The sequence below is a fragment of the Brachypodium distachyon genome, chromosome 4 (assembly GCF_000005505.3).
Source record: "Brachypodium distachyon strain Bd21 chromosome 4, Brachypodium_distachyon_v3.0, whole genome shotgun sequence".
Lineage (NCBI taxonomy): Eukaryota > Viridiplantae > Streptophyta > Magnoliopsida > Poales > Poaceae > Brachypodium > Brachypodium distachyon.
Window position 1 is genome coordinate 29919945 of NC_016134.3, and position 17656 is coordinate 29937600.

The following is a 17656-nucleotide window of genomic DNA, read 5'->3' on the forward strand; positions in this document are numbered from 1 at the left end:
GAAGTAAAACATGGATAAGATCAGAATATCTATTAAATTGGCGTGCACGATATTGTTGCTGAAGGATCCTATCGGCCGGAAGCATAGTAGATAAGATCTTTTCGATCTTTTCCGCTTCAGAAGGTTCCTTGTCGCAAAATTGCAACTTTGAACAAATTTTATGAACGGCATGATTGAACTCTCCTATAGATTTAAAATCTTGTATGCGTAGTTGAGTCCATTCATGTGTGGCTTCAGGCAAAATTACGGCCTTCTGCTGTTCATATCTGGTTTGAAGGGCAAGCCAGAGTGTGTATGGGTCTTCTTCCATGAGATACTCTAATTTGAGATCAACATGGATGTGGTTCCTTATAATGTATAAGGCATTATATTTGTGTAAATCTGTGATTGGCGATTGTCCCTCTATAGGAGGTTGTATGGTCGCTGAAAGTCCGCGTGACGCAAGGCTCACTTTTACGTCCATTGCCCAAGTTGGATAGTTTCCACCGTCGTCCAGGTCATTTTGTCCTACATGAGATTGAAAAACCATTGATTTTGTCAATTACTAGTAGGTAAAGGCAAAATATTGTGGTCATCGTTGTAAGTAAATTGCAATAAAATGCATGAAATTTAATTAATGTTAAATTCATATAGTGTATACCTCAAATAACACTTTGAAGATAATCACCGATTTATTGGTGTAGATCTCTCAGCTCTACGCGAAATAATTCGCTGCTTTCAATAAGGTGTATGTTCCCACGGAACATTCAACGCAATATATCGTTTTACCGTTATTGAAAGACTGTAGCACCTTGTGTTATTTAATATTGGAAGAGCACGTTGAAGGTAGTCATTGTGCGTATTTACACAATGTAGACCTCTCAGCACTACGCGAAATAATTCGCTGCTTTCAATAAGGTGTATGTTCCCACGGAACATTCAACGCAATATATTGTTTTACCGTTATTGAAAGTCTATAGTAACTTGTGATTCGTATATATTAAATTGAGGTAGTCACATGGTGATAATTTTGTTTATCACTAATGGAGATTTTTCTTGAATCAAGTCAATTTTGGGCATTTTTTGGTGCCTTTTTGGGACTTAATTGTTGAAGCAAAACTCTCAAAAATGTAAGAAATAAAGATCTCAATTGCAAAGTGTAAATATCACATGTAATAGGGGATGTATATTATACAAACACATTGAACACGACAATATTTACATTGACATTTACATATGAATATGTCTTTAGTAGGAATATATCCTAAAAAAATAAGTGCAGGGACCTATAGGTACGTTAAATACAACTATTAAATAGATACATGGACCAATTCGCAAATAGCCGGAATTTTCTGGACTTTTCTGCAAAAAGGCCATAGCCAGTGGAGGGGCGGGCACGGGCGGTTAACGGGGGGGCGGGGGGGGGGGGGGGGGGGGACGGGGGGCGGTTAGGGTTAATCCCGTCCGCCGCCGCCACCCGTCTTGGCAGCTGCCGTCGCCCATCCGCCGCCGTTGCCCTCCCTCCGTGCTTGCTTAGTTGGGGAAGAGCCCCCCCTCGACGGAGGAGAGACCAAGGGCGGCCGGGTTCCACCCGCCGGCGCCCGTCCCCGTGCGGTGAGTGGCCCTGGCAGCCGCGTACCTGCGGAGGAGCCTCCGCGCCTCCGGGGGCACGGCGTCGAGCCCCCCATCTTTGTCACGTCCATCTTCAAGGTCGTCGCCGGTTATCTTGACGTCGAGGCCCGGTGGAGTCGCCGGCGGAGTTGGAGATGGGGGTCGTGGTGCCGTGCCGTCGCGCGTAGGGCATGGCCCATGGCCATGGATGGGGCAGTAGAGCGGCAGGGGAGGCGGTGCAAGGACGAGCACAAAATCATCTTCTTCTCCGATCATCGGCACCGCCGGTCCGGCCAACATCCATTCCATGGTGGGCTCGTAGACTGGGGAGGCCGGGGGCGCCGGGTCAGAGGGTGCGGGGGCCGGCGGCGCAACGGCCAGCGAGGCGACGGCCAGGAGCGCGGCGGCCGGTGATGCAGAAGCCAGCGTGGCAGGGGCCGCGCGGGCGGCGCGCAGCCGCATGCGTCCGACGACGGGATGCCCACGGGCATGGCAAGGCCCACTGGCAGCGTGGGGTCCACCGACGGCCAGGGAACTCAAGAACAGTAAGGAAAAAGAGGGGCACATCATTGGTTGCCATGATCCTAACCTTTTGATTGTAGAGCAAAACGTGGCTGATAACGTGTTAGAATGAAATTTTTGTTCTATTTCATTGATTGATGATGATACTTATACAAGGTGAAGAGGCACCAATACATGCATTGGTGTCCCAAACTTTTGCATTCGCGTCCCAAATTTTTCAAAATTTGGGACACGAACGGTTACATTAATAACTGCCTAATTAATCATTAACTAACTAATAATTAATCTAATTGATCATAAATAATTATTCTCAACAGTATCAAATCCTATAAATAATTATTCTCAACAGTATCAAATCCTAATCCAGTCAATCGAATTGAGCCGGTAACACATCAGCATCTTATAAGCACCAAAACTAACAGTCAACAAAACTTTGCACCAAGTAGAGAAGGAACCAAGAACATGCAATGGTTATGTAACTGTCTCGATGTCACTGTACATTGTAATCAACACTCGCATCCACCACCATTTTGATCGATGGACAGTGAAATTCTCATCCGGATCCACACATCAAACCGCAACTTGCAAACCCAACATGCAGATCATTCCGATTCGTTCTATGTAAGCAAAAATGAGACCAAGACCGTGAGGAAAAATGAGAACAAGACCGAGAAATCCGGCTCCGAGAAGCGCCGACAGATCGAGGCCGAAGATGAGATACTACTTTCTCTAATGTCAGTGATCCTAACTCAACCGATCAGGAAACTAGAGGAACCGTCAAGCAGTAGGATCGGAGGGATCCAGCTTCTGTGTCTTGGCCGGCCTCTCTTCGCCCTGGCTCGTCTGCCCTGATGTTGCTCCCTGTAACAGAAGTGGAGAAAAATAGTAAGAACTATCACCGGTAACAGAAGTGGAGAAAATAGTAAGAACTATCGAGAAGCTGGAGCAAACGCGGTAATACCTGAACCTCCGCCTTAATATCTTCTAGTTCAGTAATTGCATCTGAGAATGATGGGCGTTTAGATGGGGAGGCATCCCAACATCTCTGCATCAGGGTTAATAGCCTGGGATGTGCATTTTCTGGAAGCGGTGGACGCATTCCCTAGAAAAAAAAGAAGTGCACTGTTAATATAATCGGCGTGTCTCCAAGCACATTCGGCTGTTTCTAATACAGACATAATTACAGTCTGTCCAGTGAAAAATAGGGAGTAGTACTATGTTCTCATCGACAAACTACAGCTACCATAAGCCGTCTCAGATGATGACACTAAGGAGGATAATATTTTGTGTGTTGGTCACAGAATTCTACAGACTTTTATACTGCTGAAAATGAGGACAAGTAAAAGCCAACCTTCAACACTTCTACAGCTGCTTGGAGGGTTGTTAAGGTATCATATGGAATCTGAATGAACCAAAGAAATATTTAAAGTCCCCCAGATCCTGGCAAGGTAAAGTTAAATGTGGATGGTTCCTTTAGGCAGGAAGATGGTAGTGCTGGTGCAGGCATGATTCTGCGGGATCATTTGGGCCAAGTTATCTTTGCAGCTTGCCGTTTCCTGCCTTGGTGCAATGATCCGTTAGAGGCTGAGCTCGCAGCCTGTGAGGAAGGACTGTCGCTTGCTCAGCAATGGTCTGACCTCCCAATTGCACTAGAATCCGATTGTGCTGAGGCATTGCCCTCATAAAGGACCATGGAGAGAACAGATCTCGGTATGTTCACAGTGTGTTGGAAATTCGTCGTCAATTGACTGGAATTAGGGATATCACAGTTCTGAAAGCTTCTCGCAATCAGAACGGCGCTAGTCATAGCTTAGCTTCTTTGGGACGCTTAGAACGCCGCACTTCATGTTGGCTTAGAAGTGTGCCTGATGGCATGAGCTGTGGTGACCAGCGATGGTAAGCATCTTTGAGTTTGCAATGATATCCTTTTTTCTCGCAAAAAAAAAAGAAATATTTAAAGATCTCCAGAACTGGTCAGTATGACTGATAAAACTGTGTTTGTTACGTAACTGTAAGCTTGTCATATAAAATAAGATAACCAGTTACCTTGCGTGTCATTAGCTCCCAAAGTACAATAGCAAAACTGTAAACATCTGCTGCGTGGCCATAATGCTGATGATTCATAACCTGCACAAGCAAATTCAAAAAGATTAAAAGAAGTTGAGTGTTTCGTGTCATTATCTATTGCAAAACTATTCAAATGCAATATGTTACAGACCATTGTGTACAAAATGGACTCCAATATTGATTTACTCTGAAGTATTCACTTTCAAAATATAATTATCAGGCAATCGCCAATTGGAGTGAAGGAAAAGCGTCAGCAGAAACAGAAACATATGGAGTTGTGTTCACAACTTCGATTAGCCTCCATAAATGTCACACTGTTCCGACAATTAGAGTAATACCTCAGGAGCCATCCATCTGTACGTTCCAGTTTCAGCAGTCATAACACCCTCTTGATCCTGGTAACGAGAAAGTCCGAAATGTGCCACTTTCACAACCTAGAGAAATCAGCAGAAGATAGTTTATAAAATCACAACCTTCAGTGGTTTTAACTGCGCAGGCATGATCCTAACATGGCAACACAGCAGAAAACTCAAGTAAAATAGTCATAATTTCTTAACGTATGATTTAATACGTATAGCATGCATACCTGATATTTATCTATTAAAAGGTTTGCAGACTTTAAATCCCTATGAATAATGCCCTTCTGATGCAAGTAAGCCATCCCTCGGCATATGTCAAGTGCAAACTTCAGAATCATTGGGAGATCCAGGACATTATGCTCATTCTTCAAGAAGTCAAATAGGCTTCCTCCAGACATGTATTCTGCACAATATAAAAAAGATAAGTTACTTCTGAACGGAAATAAGACATGTATGCTTGTATAGAGAAAATAATAACACAATCTTTATCATAGAAGGGACACGCAATTTCCCAGATGCTGGTGAGGAATTGATGTTACAACGGTAGCTTTTACCGATGTATTATGGTACAAAATCGCAGGGCATGGGATTTTTTTTTTTCAGGGAAGTCAAGTATGATCAATTAATATTTTTGTTTTGCATATACAAGATCTGGCCAGTGCTAAGCTCACCTGTCATCATGCAAAACTGAGGTTCCTTTGTGCATGAACCAATCAATCGAATAATATTGGCATGATCAACTTCCCTGAAAAGAAGTGTGGAAGGTGAAGGTGAAGTGCTGAGATGTATACTTTTCATAGTATTTGCAGCATACAAGCAGGTGTAGTATACATAATCTCAGTTGTGCGGACTTCACTACTACCTATTGCGATATATGTTCTCTAGAAATAGAAACATCGACCAGAGAACTGAACAAGAATGACATCACAAGTGGTTTTAAAGACTTGTGAAATACCTTAGCATGAGAATTTCTTGCTTAAATTCTTTCGAAACAATCTGACTCGGATCCTCAGAGCTTACAAATTTAACAAAAACCTCCTCACCACCATAAGTGCCACGTAACCTTCATATAAGAATAATAACATGCATAACGTGAAAGAACCCGTACTAGATACGACAAATCAACAACTAAACTCAGAATTGTACAAAGACTCACGTATCTCCACGTGATCCAGAAGCAAGATTTTCTGCTATGTCCAGAAGTGTTTTGTCCATATCCGATAAACAATCCTCTGCTATGAATGGTTGCACACTCAAGGACTCAGAGCCAATCGGTGAAACCTGTAGCATCATAACGTAATGTTCCCTTATGAATAGCAGATCAGCACATATTAAATAGGATTAAGTTATCATCCACATGATAAAGGAAGTCGTAAATTTTGTATGAACAATCAATAATGTACCATGTTTCTTGAAATTGATGCCTCTAGCGCCTTATTCAATCTCATCGTATCCTGACCAAGTTGACAATACCATGCACAGTTATCATCACACTTGAGCAAAGCAAAAAGGAACTGTTCGTATAAAAATAGATCCAAAATGCCCTTTGGTGTAGATAAGAAGGGGTATATAATTGATGGTCATACACAAATAGGATCACATTACCCCTTTGTGTTCATACAGAAACAACATGAGAATTTTAGCTGTGTATTAGAATAAGAATACATTCACATTCATGTAAACAATAGCAATTGATACCTAATTGATTTTCATGCCAAAGAAACCATCATGCAGCAGTGCTTACCCTATCACTGAAGCTACATATAACTTATAAGCGACACTAAAACTAAGATTCTTTGGATTTCCAGCAGAAATTTTGTAAATGTTGCATAAAAAGAAAACCTAGAGAGAAATATTTCCATACATCAGTTTCACAACTTTCTCATCTGGCTTTTTTGGGGGTGAAAACATTGCATTAAGAAAATAAAGGGATAAATTACCTCAACAGGCCAACCATCAACTACAAAAGCATTAAGTGAATAGTCATCACTTGTTGAGAAAACATGTGCTTCTCTGATGCTCAGTCCAATCCGCGAAAGCAATGTAGACAGCTGTCAGAACAAGTTATAAACAGTCAGATGCTAAGCGGTTCCCCAAAAATCAAAGAAGCACATAGCCAAATAACAAATAGAAGTTAAAACTTATTAGTGTTAGACTTATAAGAACTTATAACATATAGATGGGAGAATGAATTCAGTAATTTTTCACTAGAAAGATGCCTACCATACAAGCTGAAAGGTTAAAATAAAGTGAATATGTTTGAAACAGAATATAATGTACTGTTTGAAACAGAAAATTTAATGTATACTATAATTATAAGTAATAATAAAAAGGTAAGTGCTTTCACTTTAAACAATATAAGGATATTCCTGACCTTATCAAGGAGCCCACGCTTTTTAATAGAAGATAAGACTATCTCATGAATTTGTCTACGCGATGTCCATGTCCTGAGAAATATGTAAGAGATATAAGGTTAGTCCAAGCATGGGTAGGTTGACCGATGTGATGTATGTGGAGTTGCGGACAAAATGTGAGTACTTTTGTGTATATTGGTACAGAGTAGGAAAGTGTACGAGAGCAAATTCAAGTCATGCTCGCTTTATATTCAAGCAAGGGCTGGGTGACTCAGAAAAGAAAGTACACAAGTACCTTGTTTATTTTCCATTCTGCTGATGCACGGATTGTGTACAAATGTGCTTATGTACCAAACTTAATCTGTTAGTATGCTTAGTATTTTAATTGTCATGTGCAACATATTTGTAAAATAAATCACAAGATATAATGATTCAGAAAAGTACACAAATGGCTGAATTATTTTCCATTCTACTTATGCGCCGATGTATGAAATAACAATAAGTGCACTCGTGTATAAACCTCAATGTGTATCAGTTCTTACTATTTGGTACCGTATATAAAAAGTTTGAGATAAATCATAAGATATAAGTGAACTTATACATCAAAGAGCATGCATGGTGCTTTCTGATACAAAATAGAAAAGAGGCAAATAAACCATGTACATTTTAGCAGCAACATGCTACAATGTCAGTGCCATAGAGTTTGGAAAGAGGGTTCGTATTTACAACAAAAATGGGAGTACTGATCTACCATGAGTTTGGAACATCACACTATTGAATTACCAAAGTTAAGAGGAAAAAACCCAATGTAACCTCTCAAACCTTATCAACAGTTCTGATTTACAATTATGTACATATTGCCTTTATTTATACATTTTCCTTTTGTTTGTATGCACCTCCTGCTGATACACTGTATATATCCCAACTTCATAAGTCAACTACAGGGGTATTTTCAAGAAAATAAAAATAAAAGTAAAGGTATTGCTTGAAACAACACAGATCTGGTCAGTGTCAAGACCGCTCAAAGCTACAGAAGCTCCATAATACTGTAGTGCATACCTGATAGCAAGAGCATCTCCAGCATCATCCCCTTGTTTGGGTGCATCAGAGTTAGTTGCCGTGTCCATATTATTTATCTCTTCAAACTTTGATAAAACAAATTCTAAAGTTAATTCCAGATTTCTAATTTCTACTGGTGATGCTAAGCATTAACTTATGTAACAAACAAGAAAAGGTGCAAATAAAGAGAAGTTTCACACTCTTTTATCACTATAGATCACAAAATGGTTCTCTGGTAAAGTATCTAGTCCGGAAGATTTTTCATTAGTCAGCACAGAATTCATCCAGCAGGCTCAAATCATGATGAAGCTAGCTTATCACTATAGGCTCAAAATGGTTCTCTGGCATGCACATTCAGATGCATTTCCCTTCCTGTTACCGAGCATGGCATATATCATAAATACAATCATGATGAAGTTAACTTTCAACAAGATCTAGTACATTGGTAGCATCGTTTTCATGATGAAGTTAGTTTTCATTGGTAACTTTCAACAAGCTAGCTTATCACTACATTTCCTTTCCCAGTCCAGAAAGTTAGTTTAAAGTGGCAATTGTAGAATGACACGTTGGTAGCATCGCTTTCATGATGAAGTTAACTTTCAACAAGATCTAGTACATTGTTTCACAGAACTTGGCCGATAACAAACTTGCTTGATCATACAAAGAACTTACAGAAACATGACTATATGTGGATGTAATCGGAAAGACAGTAAGGAAGATCTTTACCCTGAGGTGGCGGGCATGGAATGCTGGGCGAGATCTATTGGTCTTTGCTTCTGCCAAAACATTCTGATGGATTAACACATACTCTGCTTTCCCGGCATCCACATACTGATGATAACTGTACAGTGGATGAAAAGCAGTATGAGAACATTGACAGAGTTATTGGTGATATGGAGAAAAGAACCGCAGTAAATCCATATTTAAATGTCAACCTACAGACTACAAATCTACAATCACATCACAAGAATAGCAAGAACCCAACTAACGACTAAAATGCTTAACCAAAATATTCTTCCCGGAAGTGGAATGGGCATATTATAGTCAAACAATTAATCAGCAACCATGTACTGTATATGGTGGTCCATCGACCAAGCATAGTTCCATCGGCAGAAGAGAGCAAGCCAGCACAGGCCGCGCACATCATGATTCTTCAAGCATGCGCAGATCGAAGGTCAACACGAATTCCAGAGCTAAGTCCAACGGCATTGATGTGCGCGAACCGAAAGCTTATGCTATGGAGGGCTCAGAAATTAATCTGGCAAACCGACACCGGCATCAACCAACGCACATTCATGCGAAATTTCGTGCATCCATCGCCGAGAACTACTCAAAATCAAGCAGATAAGCGACCCGTCACCAATCCGGATCAAACGCTATGAACATACCCCTACGAATTTCGATTCCGCTAAGCTACCCCGCGACTCGAAACACAAACAAACTAGTGTTTCCGCCGCGGTACAGAAACAGAGAGAGAGAGAGAGCGACCTGTCGGGAAGCTTGGCGAAGTATGCCTGGAAGTCGGAGCGGGACGCCTCCTCCACGTGGCCGACGGCGACGAGCCGGTCGAACACGTCCGACCAGATGTAGCGCTCTCCTCCCTCGACGGTGTCGTCGCTGATCCCAGCAACGCGTCCCTCCACGCTGTCCGCCGCCATCGACATCCGCCGCCCCTGGCGCGCGAGGTCCGCGGAAGCCTCATACGTGCTAGGGTTCTCCTCCCGCTCTCTACCTCTCTCTCTCTCGACTTGCGCTGGACCGAGGTGGGCTCTCCAAGGAAGCAATGTGAGAAGGGAAGCGCGGGCAGAGGGAGGGGGGGTTATGTAGGCGGAAATGGGAGAGGGGACGGGAGGGGCAAAACGGTAAATAAAGTCTTACGGTAACCCGGGGCTGGTGTCCGTCGGAATATTCGAGAAGGAAAGGGGTTCGTTGCGTTGCTCTGTTGGTTTTGGGTGGGGTTCGTCCACGGTGTACCAGGTCAAGTGGAGCCGACCAGTCGGTGGGTGGTGGCCGTGGACCTGGCCCATGAAGGGGTTCCGTCGAGGGGGATTCGAGTTCACTTGTTACTAAATGGCCTTTCGTTAATCTCAATTTAACCTCCAGGGACTCTAAACGGCTCATTTGTGTTTTTTACTGTTTTCAAATTTGGGATGTAATACTCTAGAAACATTAAAAACAACAACTAATTCTATTGGCCCACCGAGTACCCATCGGACGTTAAGAACAAGGGATAAGGACAATGGTGTCGTGTTACTGGCAATGCTGATGCTGGTTGCCTAACTATAATCGTGTTTTGTGATCATCCCAAATTTGATTGGTTCGTTAGTTAATTTGCATCTGTAAGTTGCTGGTGATGTGAGCAATTTCAGTATCTGATTCTTGAACATGTTTGGTTTTCTGTATTCTTGGACGTCAATACGAAATTCAGCATCCACACCAAAATTTAAGCATCAAACCAAACAGGTATCGAATACTACTGATCTAAGAAAAGATAACTATAGCAAACTTTAGGTTTTAAAGACGTCTCTTATCCTAAATTGTTGACTCAAATTTGCCCAAGTATGAATGTATCTATTCTTAAAAAAGTCTAGATACATGTAATATTTCGACAACAATTTAGCACCGGAGAGAGTACATCCAAAATTTAGCAAGGAATCAGCAACATCTCTTATAAGCACCAAAACTAACATTCAACAGAACTAAGCACCAAACCAGTTAACAAAACTTAGCACAAGTACAGAAGGAACCAGGGACAAGCAATGCAGTTATGCAACTCCCTCGATGTCTCTGTACATTGTAATCAACACTCGCATCCACCACCATTTTGATCGATGGACAGTGAAATTCTCATCCGGATCCACACATCAAACCGCAACTTGCAAACCCAACATGCAGATCATTCCGATTCGTTCTATGTAAGCAAAAATGACTAAATGAGACCAAGACCGTGAGGAAAAATGAGAACAAGACCGAGAAATCCGGCTCCGAGAAGCAACGACAGATCGAGGCCGAAGATGAGATGCTACACTTTCTCTAATGTCAGCAATCCTAACTCAACCGGTCAGGAAACTAGAGGAACCGTCAAACAGTAGGATCGGAGGGGTCCAGCTTCCGTGTCTTGGACGGCCTCTTTTCGCCCTGGCTCGTCTGCCCTGATGTTGCTCCCTGTAACAAAAGTGGAGAAAAATAGTAAGAACTATCACCGGTAACAGAAGTGGAGAAAATAGTAAAAACTATCAAGAAGCTGGAGCAAACGCGGTAATACCTGAACCTCTGCCTTAATATCCTCTAGTTCAGCAATTGCATCTGAGAATGGTGGGCATTTAGATGGGGAGGCATCCCAACATCTCTGCATCAGGGTTAATAGCCTGGGATGTGCATTTTTTGGAATCTGCGGACGCATTCCCTAGAAAAAAGAAGTGCACTGTTAATATAATCAGCGTGTCTCTAAGTACATTCGGCTGTTTCTAATAAACAGACACAATTACAGTCTGTCCAATGAAATCTAGGGAGTAGTAATATGTTCTCATCGACAAAGTACAGCTCCATATACCATAAGCCATCTCAGATGACACTAAGGAGGATAATATTTTGTGTTGGTCACGGAATTCTGCAAAAGACTTTTAAACTGCTGAAAATGAGGACATGTATGCAAGTAAGAGCCAACCTGCCACACATTAAAAGCTGCTTGGATGGGGTTTATGGTATCATATGGCATCTGAAAGAACCAAAGAGATATTTAGACATCCCCAGAACGGGTCAGTATGATTGATAAAACTGTGTTTGGTACGTAACTGTAAGCTCGTCGTATAAAATAAGATAACTAGTTACCTTGGATGTCATTAGCTCCCAAAGTACAATAGCAAAACTGTAAACATCTGCAGCTGGGCCATATTGCTGGTGCTTCATAACCTGCACAAGCAAATTCAAAAAGATTAAAAGAAGTTGAGTTTTTCGTGTCATTATCATTGCAAAACTATAAAAATGCAATATGTTACAGACCATTGTGTACAAAATGGACTCCGAAATATTGATTTATTCTGAAGTATTCACTTCCACAATATAAGTATCAGGCAATCGCCAATTGCAGTGAAGGAAAAGCGTCAGCAGAAACAAAAACATATGGAGTCGTGTTCACAACTTCGATTAGCTTCCATAGATGTCCAATAACTAGAGTAATACCTCAGGAGCCATCCATCTGTACGTTCCAGTTTCAGCAGTCATAACACCCTCTCGATCCTGGTAACGAGAAAGTCCGAAATCTGCCACTTTCACAACCTAGAGAAATGAGCAGAAGATAGTTTATAAAATCGCAAAGGCATGGTCCAAACATGGCAACACGGCAGAAAACTCAAGTGTGCAAGACCAAATATCCTCCACATTCACTCTTGCAAAATAGTCATCATTTCTTAACATATGATTTAATACATATGGCGTGCATACATGATCTTTATCCATTAAAAGGTTTGCAGACTTTAAATCCCTATGAATAATGCCCTTCTGATGCAAGTAAGCCATCCCTCGGCATATGTCAAGTGCGAACTTCAGAATCATTGGGAGATCCAGGACATTATGCTTATTATGCAAGAAATCAAATAGGCTTCCTCCAGACATGTATTCTGCACAATATAAGAAAGATAAGTTACTCCTGAAGGGAAATAAGACATGTATGCTTTTATAGAGAAAATAATAACACAGTCTTTATCATAGAACGGGCACACAATTTCCTAGATGCTGGCGAGCAATTGATGTTATGATAGTAGCTTTTAGCGATGTATTATGCTATAAAATCATAGGGCATGTAATTATTATTTTTGGGGAAGTCAAGTATGAAAAATAAATATTGTTGTTTTCCCATATAAAAGATCTGGCCAGTCCTAAGCTCACCTGTAATTATGTAAAAGTGAGGTGGTTTTATGCATGAACCAATCGATCGAATAATATTGGCATGATAAACTTCCCTGAAAAAAAATGTGGAAGGTGAGGTGAAGTGCTGAGGTGTATATTTTTCATGGTATTTGCAGCATACAAGCAGGTGTAGTAAACTTAATCTCAGTTGTGCGGACTTCACTACTACCTAGTATGGTGATAGTGATATATTTTTGCTAACCGTAGGTACAGCGAGGAAATAGAAACATCAACCAGAGAACTGAACAATAATGACACCACAAGTGGTTTTGAAGACTTGTGAAATACCTTAACATGAGGATTTCTTGCTTAAATTCTTTCCAAAGAATCTGAGTCGCATCCGCAGATCTTAGAACTTTAACAGAAACCTCCTCACCACCATAAGTTCCAAGAAACCTTCATATAAGAGTAATATGCATAATTTTAAAGAACCTGTACCAGATACGACACGACAAATTAGCAACTAAACTCAGAATAGTGTACAAATACTCACGTATGTCCACACGATCCAGAAGCGAGCTTCTTTATTATGCTCAGAAGTGTTATGTCAATATCCGATTCACAATCTCCTGCACTGAATGGTTGTACACTTAAGGACTCCAAGCCAAACCATGAAACCTGTATTGAGCGTCATAACATAATGTTCATTTATGAATAGAAGATCAGCACATATTAAATAGGATTAAGTTATCATCATTAACAAGATAAAGGAAGTTGTAAATTTTGTATGAACAATCAATAATGTACCATGTTTCTTGAAATTGAGTCCTCTAGCACGGTAAGCAAGCCCACTGTATCCTGACCAAGTTGACCATACCATGCAAAATTATCATCACACTTAAGCAAAGCAAAAAAGAAGTGCTCATATAAAAGTAGATCAAAAACACCCTTCGGTGTAGATAAGAAGTGATATACCATTTATGGTCACACACAAATAGAATTACATTGCCCCTTCGTGTTCATACAGAAATAACATGAGACTTTTAGCTGTATATTAGTATAAGAATACATGCCCATTTATGGCAAACCAATTGATTGTCATGCCAAAGATACCATCATGCAGCAATGCTAACCCTATCACTGAAGCCATATAACTTCATGCCAAAGAAACCATCATGCAGCAATGCTAACCCTATCACTGAAGCCATATAACTTATTAGCGATCACTAAAACTAAGATTCTTTGGATTCCAGCAGAATTGTAAATGTTGCATAAAAGAAAACCTAGAGAGAAATGTTTCCATACATGAGTTTCACAACTTTGTCATCTAGTTATTTTTGTCAAAACATCGCACTAAGAAAATAATAAAGGGATAAGTTACCTCAACAGGCCAACCATCAACTACAAAAACATCAATTGAATAGCCATCTTTTGTTGAGAAAACATGCGCTTCTCTGATGTTCAGTCCATTCTCAGAAAGCAATGTAGACAGCTGTCAGAACAAGTTGTAAACAGTCAGGTGCTAAGCAGTTCCCCAAAAATCAAAGAAGCACATAGCAAAATAACAAATATAAGCTAAAACTTCAGTAATGTATCACTAGAAATATGCCTACCATACAAGCTGAAAGGCTAAAATAAAGTGAAAATGTTTGAAACAGAAAATTTAATGTACATTATAAGTATTAATAAACAGGTAAGTGCTTTAGCTTTCAAAAATTTAAGGATATTGCTGACCTTAATAAGGAGCCTGGGCCTGTCAATAGATGAAAAGACTATCTCGTGAATTTGTGTACGCGATCTCCATATCCTGAGAAATATGTAAGAGATATAAGGTTAGTCCAAGCATGAGTAGGTTGATCATTGTGATGTAAGTGGAGTCGTGGACAAAATGTGAGTACTTTTGTGTATATTGGTACACAGGTACCTTGTTTATTTTCCATTCTGCTGATGCACGCATCGTGTACGAATGTGCTTATGTACAAAACTTAATCCGTTAGTATGCTTAGTCTCTTATTGTTAGGTACAACAAATTTGTAAAATAAATCAAAAGATATAATGATTCAGAAAAGTACACAAATGGCTGAATTATTTTCCATTCTACTTATGCGCCGATGTATGCAATAAAAATAAGTGCACTCATGTATAAACCTCAGTGTCTTAACATGCTTACTATTCGGTACAGTATACAACAAAAACTGAGAACATACAGTAAGATATAAGTGAAAATATATATCAAAGAGCATGGTGCTTTCTGATACAATATAGAAAAGAGGTAAATAAACCATGTACACTTTGGCAGCAAAAGGCTACTATGTCAGTGCCTTAGAGTTTGGAAAAGGGGTTCTTATTTGATAAAAAAAAATGGGAGTAATAACATTTTGATCTACCATGAGTTTGGAACATCATATTCATGAATTACCAAACTAAGAGGAATAAGAAAACCAATGTAACCTCTTAAACCTCATCAACAGTTCTGATTTCCAATTATGTACATATATTCTATATCTACACCTTTTCCTTTTGTTTGTATGCACCTCCTGCTGATACACTGTATACTACAGGTGTATTTTCAATAAAATAAAAATAAAAGTAAAGGTATGGTTTGAAACAACACAGATCTGGTCAGTGTCAAGACTGCTTGAAGCTACAAAAGCTCCATACTAGTGTAGTGCATACCTGGTAGGAAGAGCATCACCAGCATCACCCCCTTGTTCGCGTGCACCAGAGGTAGTTGCCGTGTCCACATATAGCTCTTCAAACTATGATAAAATTTCTAAAGTTAATTCCAAAAATCTAATTTCTACTGGTTATGCTAAGCATTAACTTCTGTAACAAACAAGAAAAGGTGCAAGTAAAGAAAAGTTTCAGATTCTTTGACCACTATATATCACAAAATGGTGCGCTGGTAAAGTATCTTGTACGGAAAATTTCTCACTAGTCAGCACAGAACTCATCCAGGCTCAAATGATAGGGCATGCACATTCAGAGATGCATTTCTCTTACCGAGCATGGCATATCATAAAATACAATCATATTTGCTTTCCTAATACAGAAAGTTAGTTGAAAGTGGAAATTGCAGCATGACACATTGGTTTGCATGATGAAGTTAACGTTGAACAAGATCTGGTAGATTGTTTCACAGAACTTGGCCAATAGAAAACTTGCTTGATTATACAAAGAATTAACAGAAACATGACGATATGCGGGTGTAATGAGAAAGACGGTAAGGAAGATCTTTACCCTGAGGTAGTGGGCATGGACTGCTGGGCGAGACCTATCGGCCTTTGCTTCTGCCAAAACCTTCTGATGGATTAACACATACTCTGCTTTCCCGGCATCCACATACAGATGATAACTATACAGTGGGTGAAGAGCAGCATGAGGACATTGACAGAGTCATTGCTGATATTGAGAAACGAACCGCAGTAATAAATCCAAATGTAAATATCAACCTACATTTAAAAAAAAAATCTACAATCACAAGAATAGCAAGAAACCAGGTATCCAGCAATAAAAAAAAAGAAACCAGGTAATGCTTAAAAAGCCTAACCCAAATATTATTCCCAGAAATGGAATGGGCCCATCATACATAGTTAAACAATTAAGAGTGAACAATTAATCAGAAGTTCAGAACCATGTACTGTATACGGTTGTCCATCGACCAAGCACTGTTCCATCGGCAGAACAGAGTAAGCACAGGCGCACAGTTCCACCGCATGAGTCTTCAAGCATGCGCAGCATGGTTTCGTCAGGAAAAAAAATTAAAAACTAGTCCAGCGGCATGTCATGTGTGTGCACGAACCGAAAAGCTTATGCTGTGGCGGGCTCAGAAATTAATCTGGCAAATCGACACCGGCATCAACCAACGCACATCGTGCAGAATTTCGTGTATCCATCACCGTGAACTACTCAAACTCAAGCGAATAAGCGATTCGGTCGAATCCGGATCAAACGCGATGAACATATCCTAAGCTACCTTCGAATTTCGATCCCGCGATCGAGCTGCGAGCAAGCCTCACCTGATGGGAAGCTGGGCGAAGTGGGCCTGGAGCGCGAGGAGGGAGTCGGAGCGGGACGCCTCCTCCGCGTGCCCGCCGGCGACGAGCCGCTCGAACACGTCCGAGCAGATGGCGAGCGGCGTCGCTCTTGCGGCCCCGCCGTCGCCGACGCTGTCTTCGCTCCCGGAACCGCCGCCCGTACTCCCCACCGCCTCCGCCATCGACATCGCCACCGGTGCGCGCGCGAGGCCCCGGTAAAACCTCCTACCACTGCTAGGGTTTCCCTCCCGCTCTCTACCTCTCTCTCGACTCGCGGTTCCGGGACGGGAGGACGGTGGTCTCGGACCGAGGCGTGCTCTCCAAGGAAGCAATGCGAGAAGGGAAGCGCGGGCGCGGGGGAGGGGGGTATTTGAGCGGAAATGCGAGAGGGACACGAGGGGCAAAATGGTAAATATAGTCTTACGGGCACCAGGGGCTTGGAGTCCGTCGGAATATTCGAGAAGGAAAGGGGCTTTGAGGTTTTTGGGTGGGACTCGTCTTATTCTCATTCTCAAAAAAAAAAAGGTGGGGTTCGTCCACGGTGCACCAGGTCAGGTGAAGCCGGCCAGTCAGTCGGTGGGTCCCGGCGCATGGCGCATGAAGAAGGGGTCCCGGCGCAGGGGATTCGAGGGCAATTGTTCCTAAAACGGCCTTTCGTTCATCTCAATTAACCTCTACGGCCACTTTCCAGAAACGCTACGGCCCACGGGCCACGGCCATATTGATGGGTGTTAACTGAAATCGTGGAATCGGCTGTGCATGCACGTATCCCGAGGCATGCGAACGGGAGATTTGATTCCTGATTTGGTTTGAAGTTGAA

The 17656-nt window shown here is 41.4% G+C and overlaps 2 protein-coding genes across 3 annotated transcripts; both read right to left on the bottom strand.

Moving 5' to 3' along the window:
• Positions 1-2565: 2565 nt before the first annotated feature.
• Positions 2566-9719, bottom strand: LOC100830967 (serine/threonine-protein kinase STY8). Of its 2 annotated transcripts, XR_002960230.1 has the most exons (15): positions 9440-9719; positions 8678-8792; positions 7952-8037; positions 6913-6985; positions 6479-6589; positions 5942-5992; positions 5695-5819; positions 5494-5601; positions 5210-5283; positions 4766-4941; positions 4518-4613; positions 4159-4239; positions 3464-4037; positions 3074-3214; positions 2566-2973 (listed from the first exon to the last, which is right to left on the bottom strand). XR_002960230.1 is itself a non-coding variant. In XM_024454885.1 (13 exons), the coding sequence occupies exons 1-13, from the start codon at positions 9613-9615 to the stop codon at positions 3966-3968; spliced, it is 1344 nt and encodes a 447-aa protein (XP_024310653.1). In that variant the 5' UTR covers positions 9616-9719; the 3' UTR covers positions 3243-3965. The 2 variants fall into 2 exon arrangements, 1 of the variants encoding a protein (XP_024310653.1); XM_024454885.1 differs by lacking the exons at positions 2566-2973; positions 3074-3214 and having other exon boundaries at positions 3243-4037.
• A 1160-nt stretch (positions 9720-10879) lies between these two features.
• Positions 10880-17146, bottom strand: LOC100831275 (serine/threonine-protein kinase STY46-like). Its single transcript, XM_014902528.2, has 15 exons — positions 16819-17146; positions 16040-16154; positions 15476-15558; positions 14534-14606; positions 14181-14291; positions 13607-13657; positions 13353-13477; positions 13148-13255; positions 12839-12912; positions 12395-12570; positions 12134-12229; positions 11783-11863; positions 11619-11669; positions 11217-11357; positions 10880-11116 (listed from the first exon to the last, which is right to left on the bottom strand). Exons 1-15 carry the CDS (start codon positions 17022-17024, stop codon positions 11033-11035), a joined length of 1575 nt encoding a protein of 524 aa, XP_014758014.2. The 5' UTR covers positions 17025-17146; the 3' UTR covers positions 10880-11032.
• Positions 17147-17656: the final 510 nt, after the last annotated feature.

Coding starts and splice junctions, on each gene's coding strand:
- LOC100831275 (XM_014902528.2), bottom strand. CDS start 17,024: ATGTCGATGGCGGAGGCGGTGGGGAGTACGGGCGGCGGTTCCGGGAGC. Junction 13,256..13,352: donor TCTGGATCGTGTGGACATAC/GTGAGTATTTGT, acceptor TCTTATATGAAG/GTTTCTTGGAACTTATGGTG. Junction 11,864..12,133: donor ACAGATGGATGGCTCCTGAG/GTATTACTCTAG, acceptor TTGCTTGTGCAG/GTTATGAAGCACCAGCAATA.
- LOC100830967 (XM_024454885.1), bottom strand. CDS start 9,615: ATGTCGATGGCGGCGGACAGCGTGGAGGGACGCGTTGCTGGGATCAGC. Junction 8,793..9,439: donor TTCGCCAAGCTTCCCGACAG/GTCGCTCTCTCT, acceptor TCCACTGTACAG/TTATCATCAGTATGTGGATG. Junction 5,993..6,478: donor TTGATGGTTGGCCTGTTGAG/GTAATTTATCCC, acceptor CAACTTGGTCAG/GATACGATGAGATTGAATAA.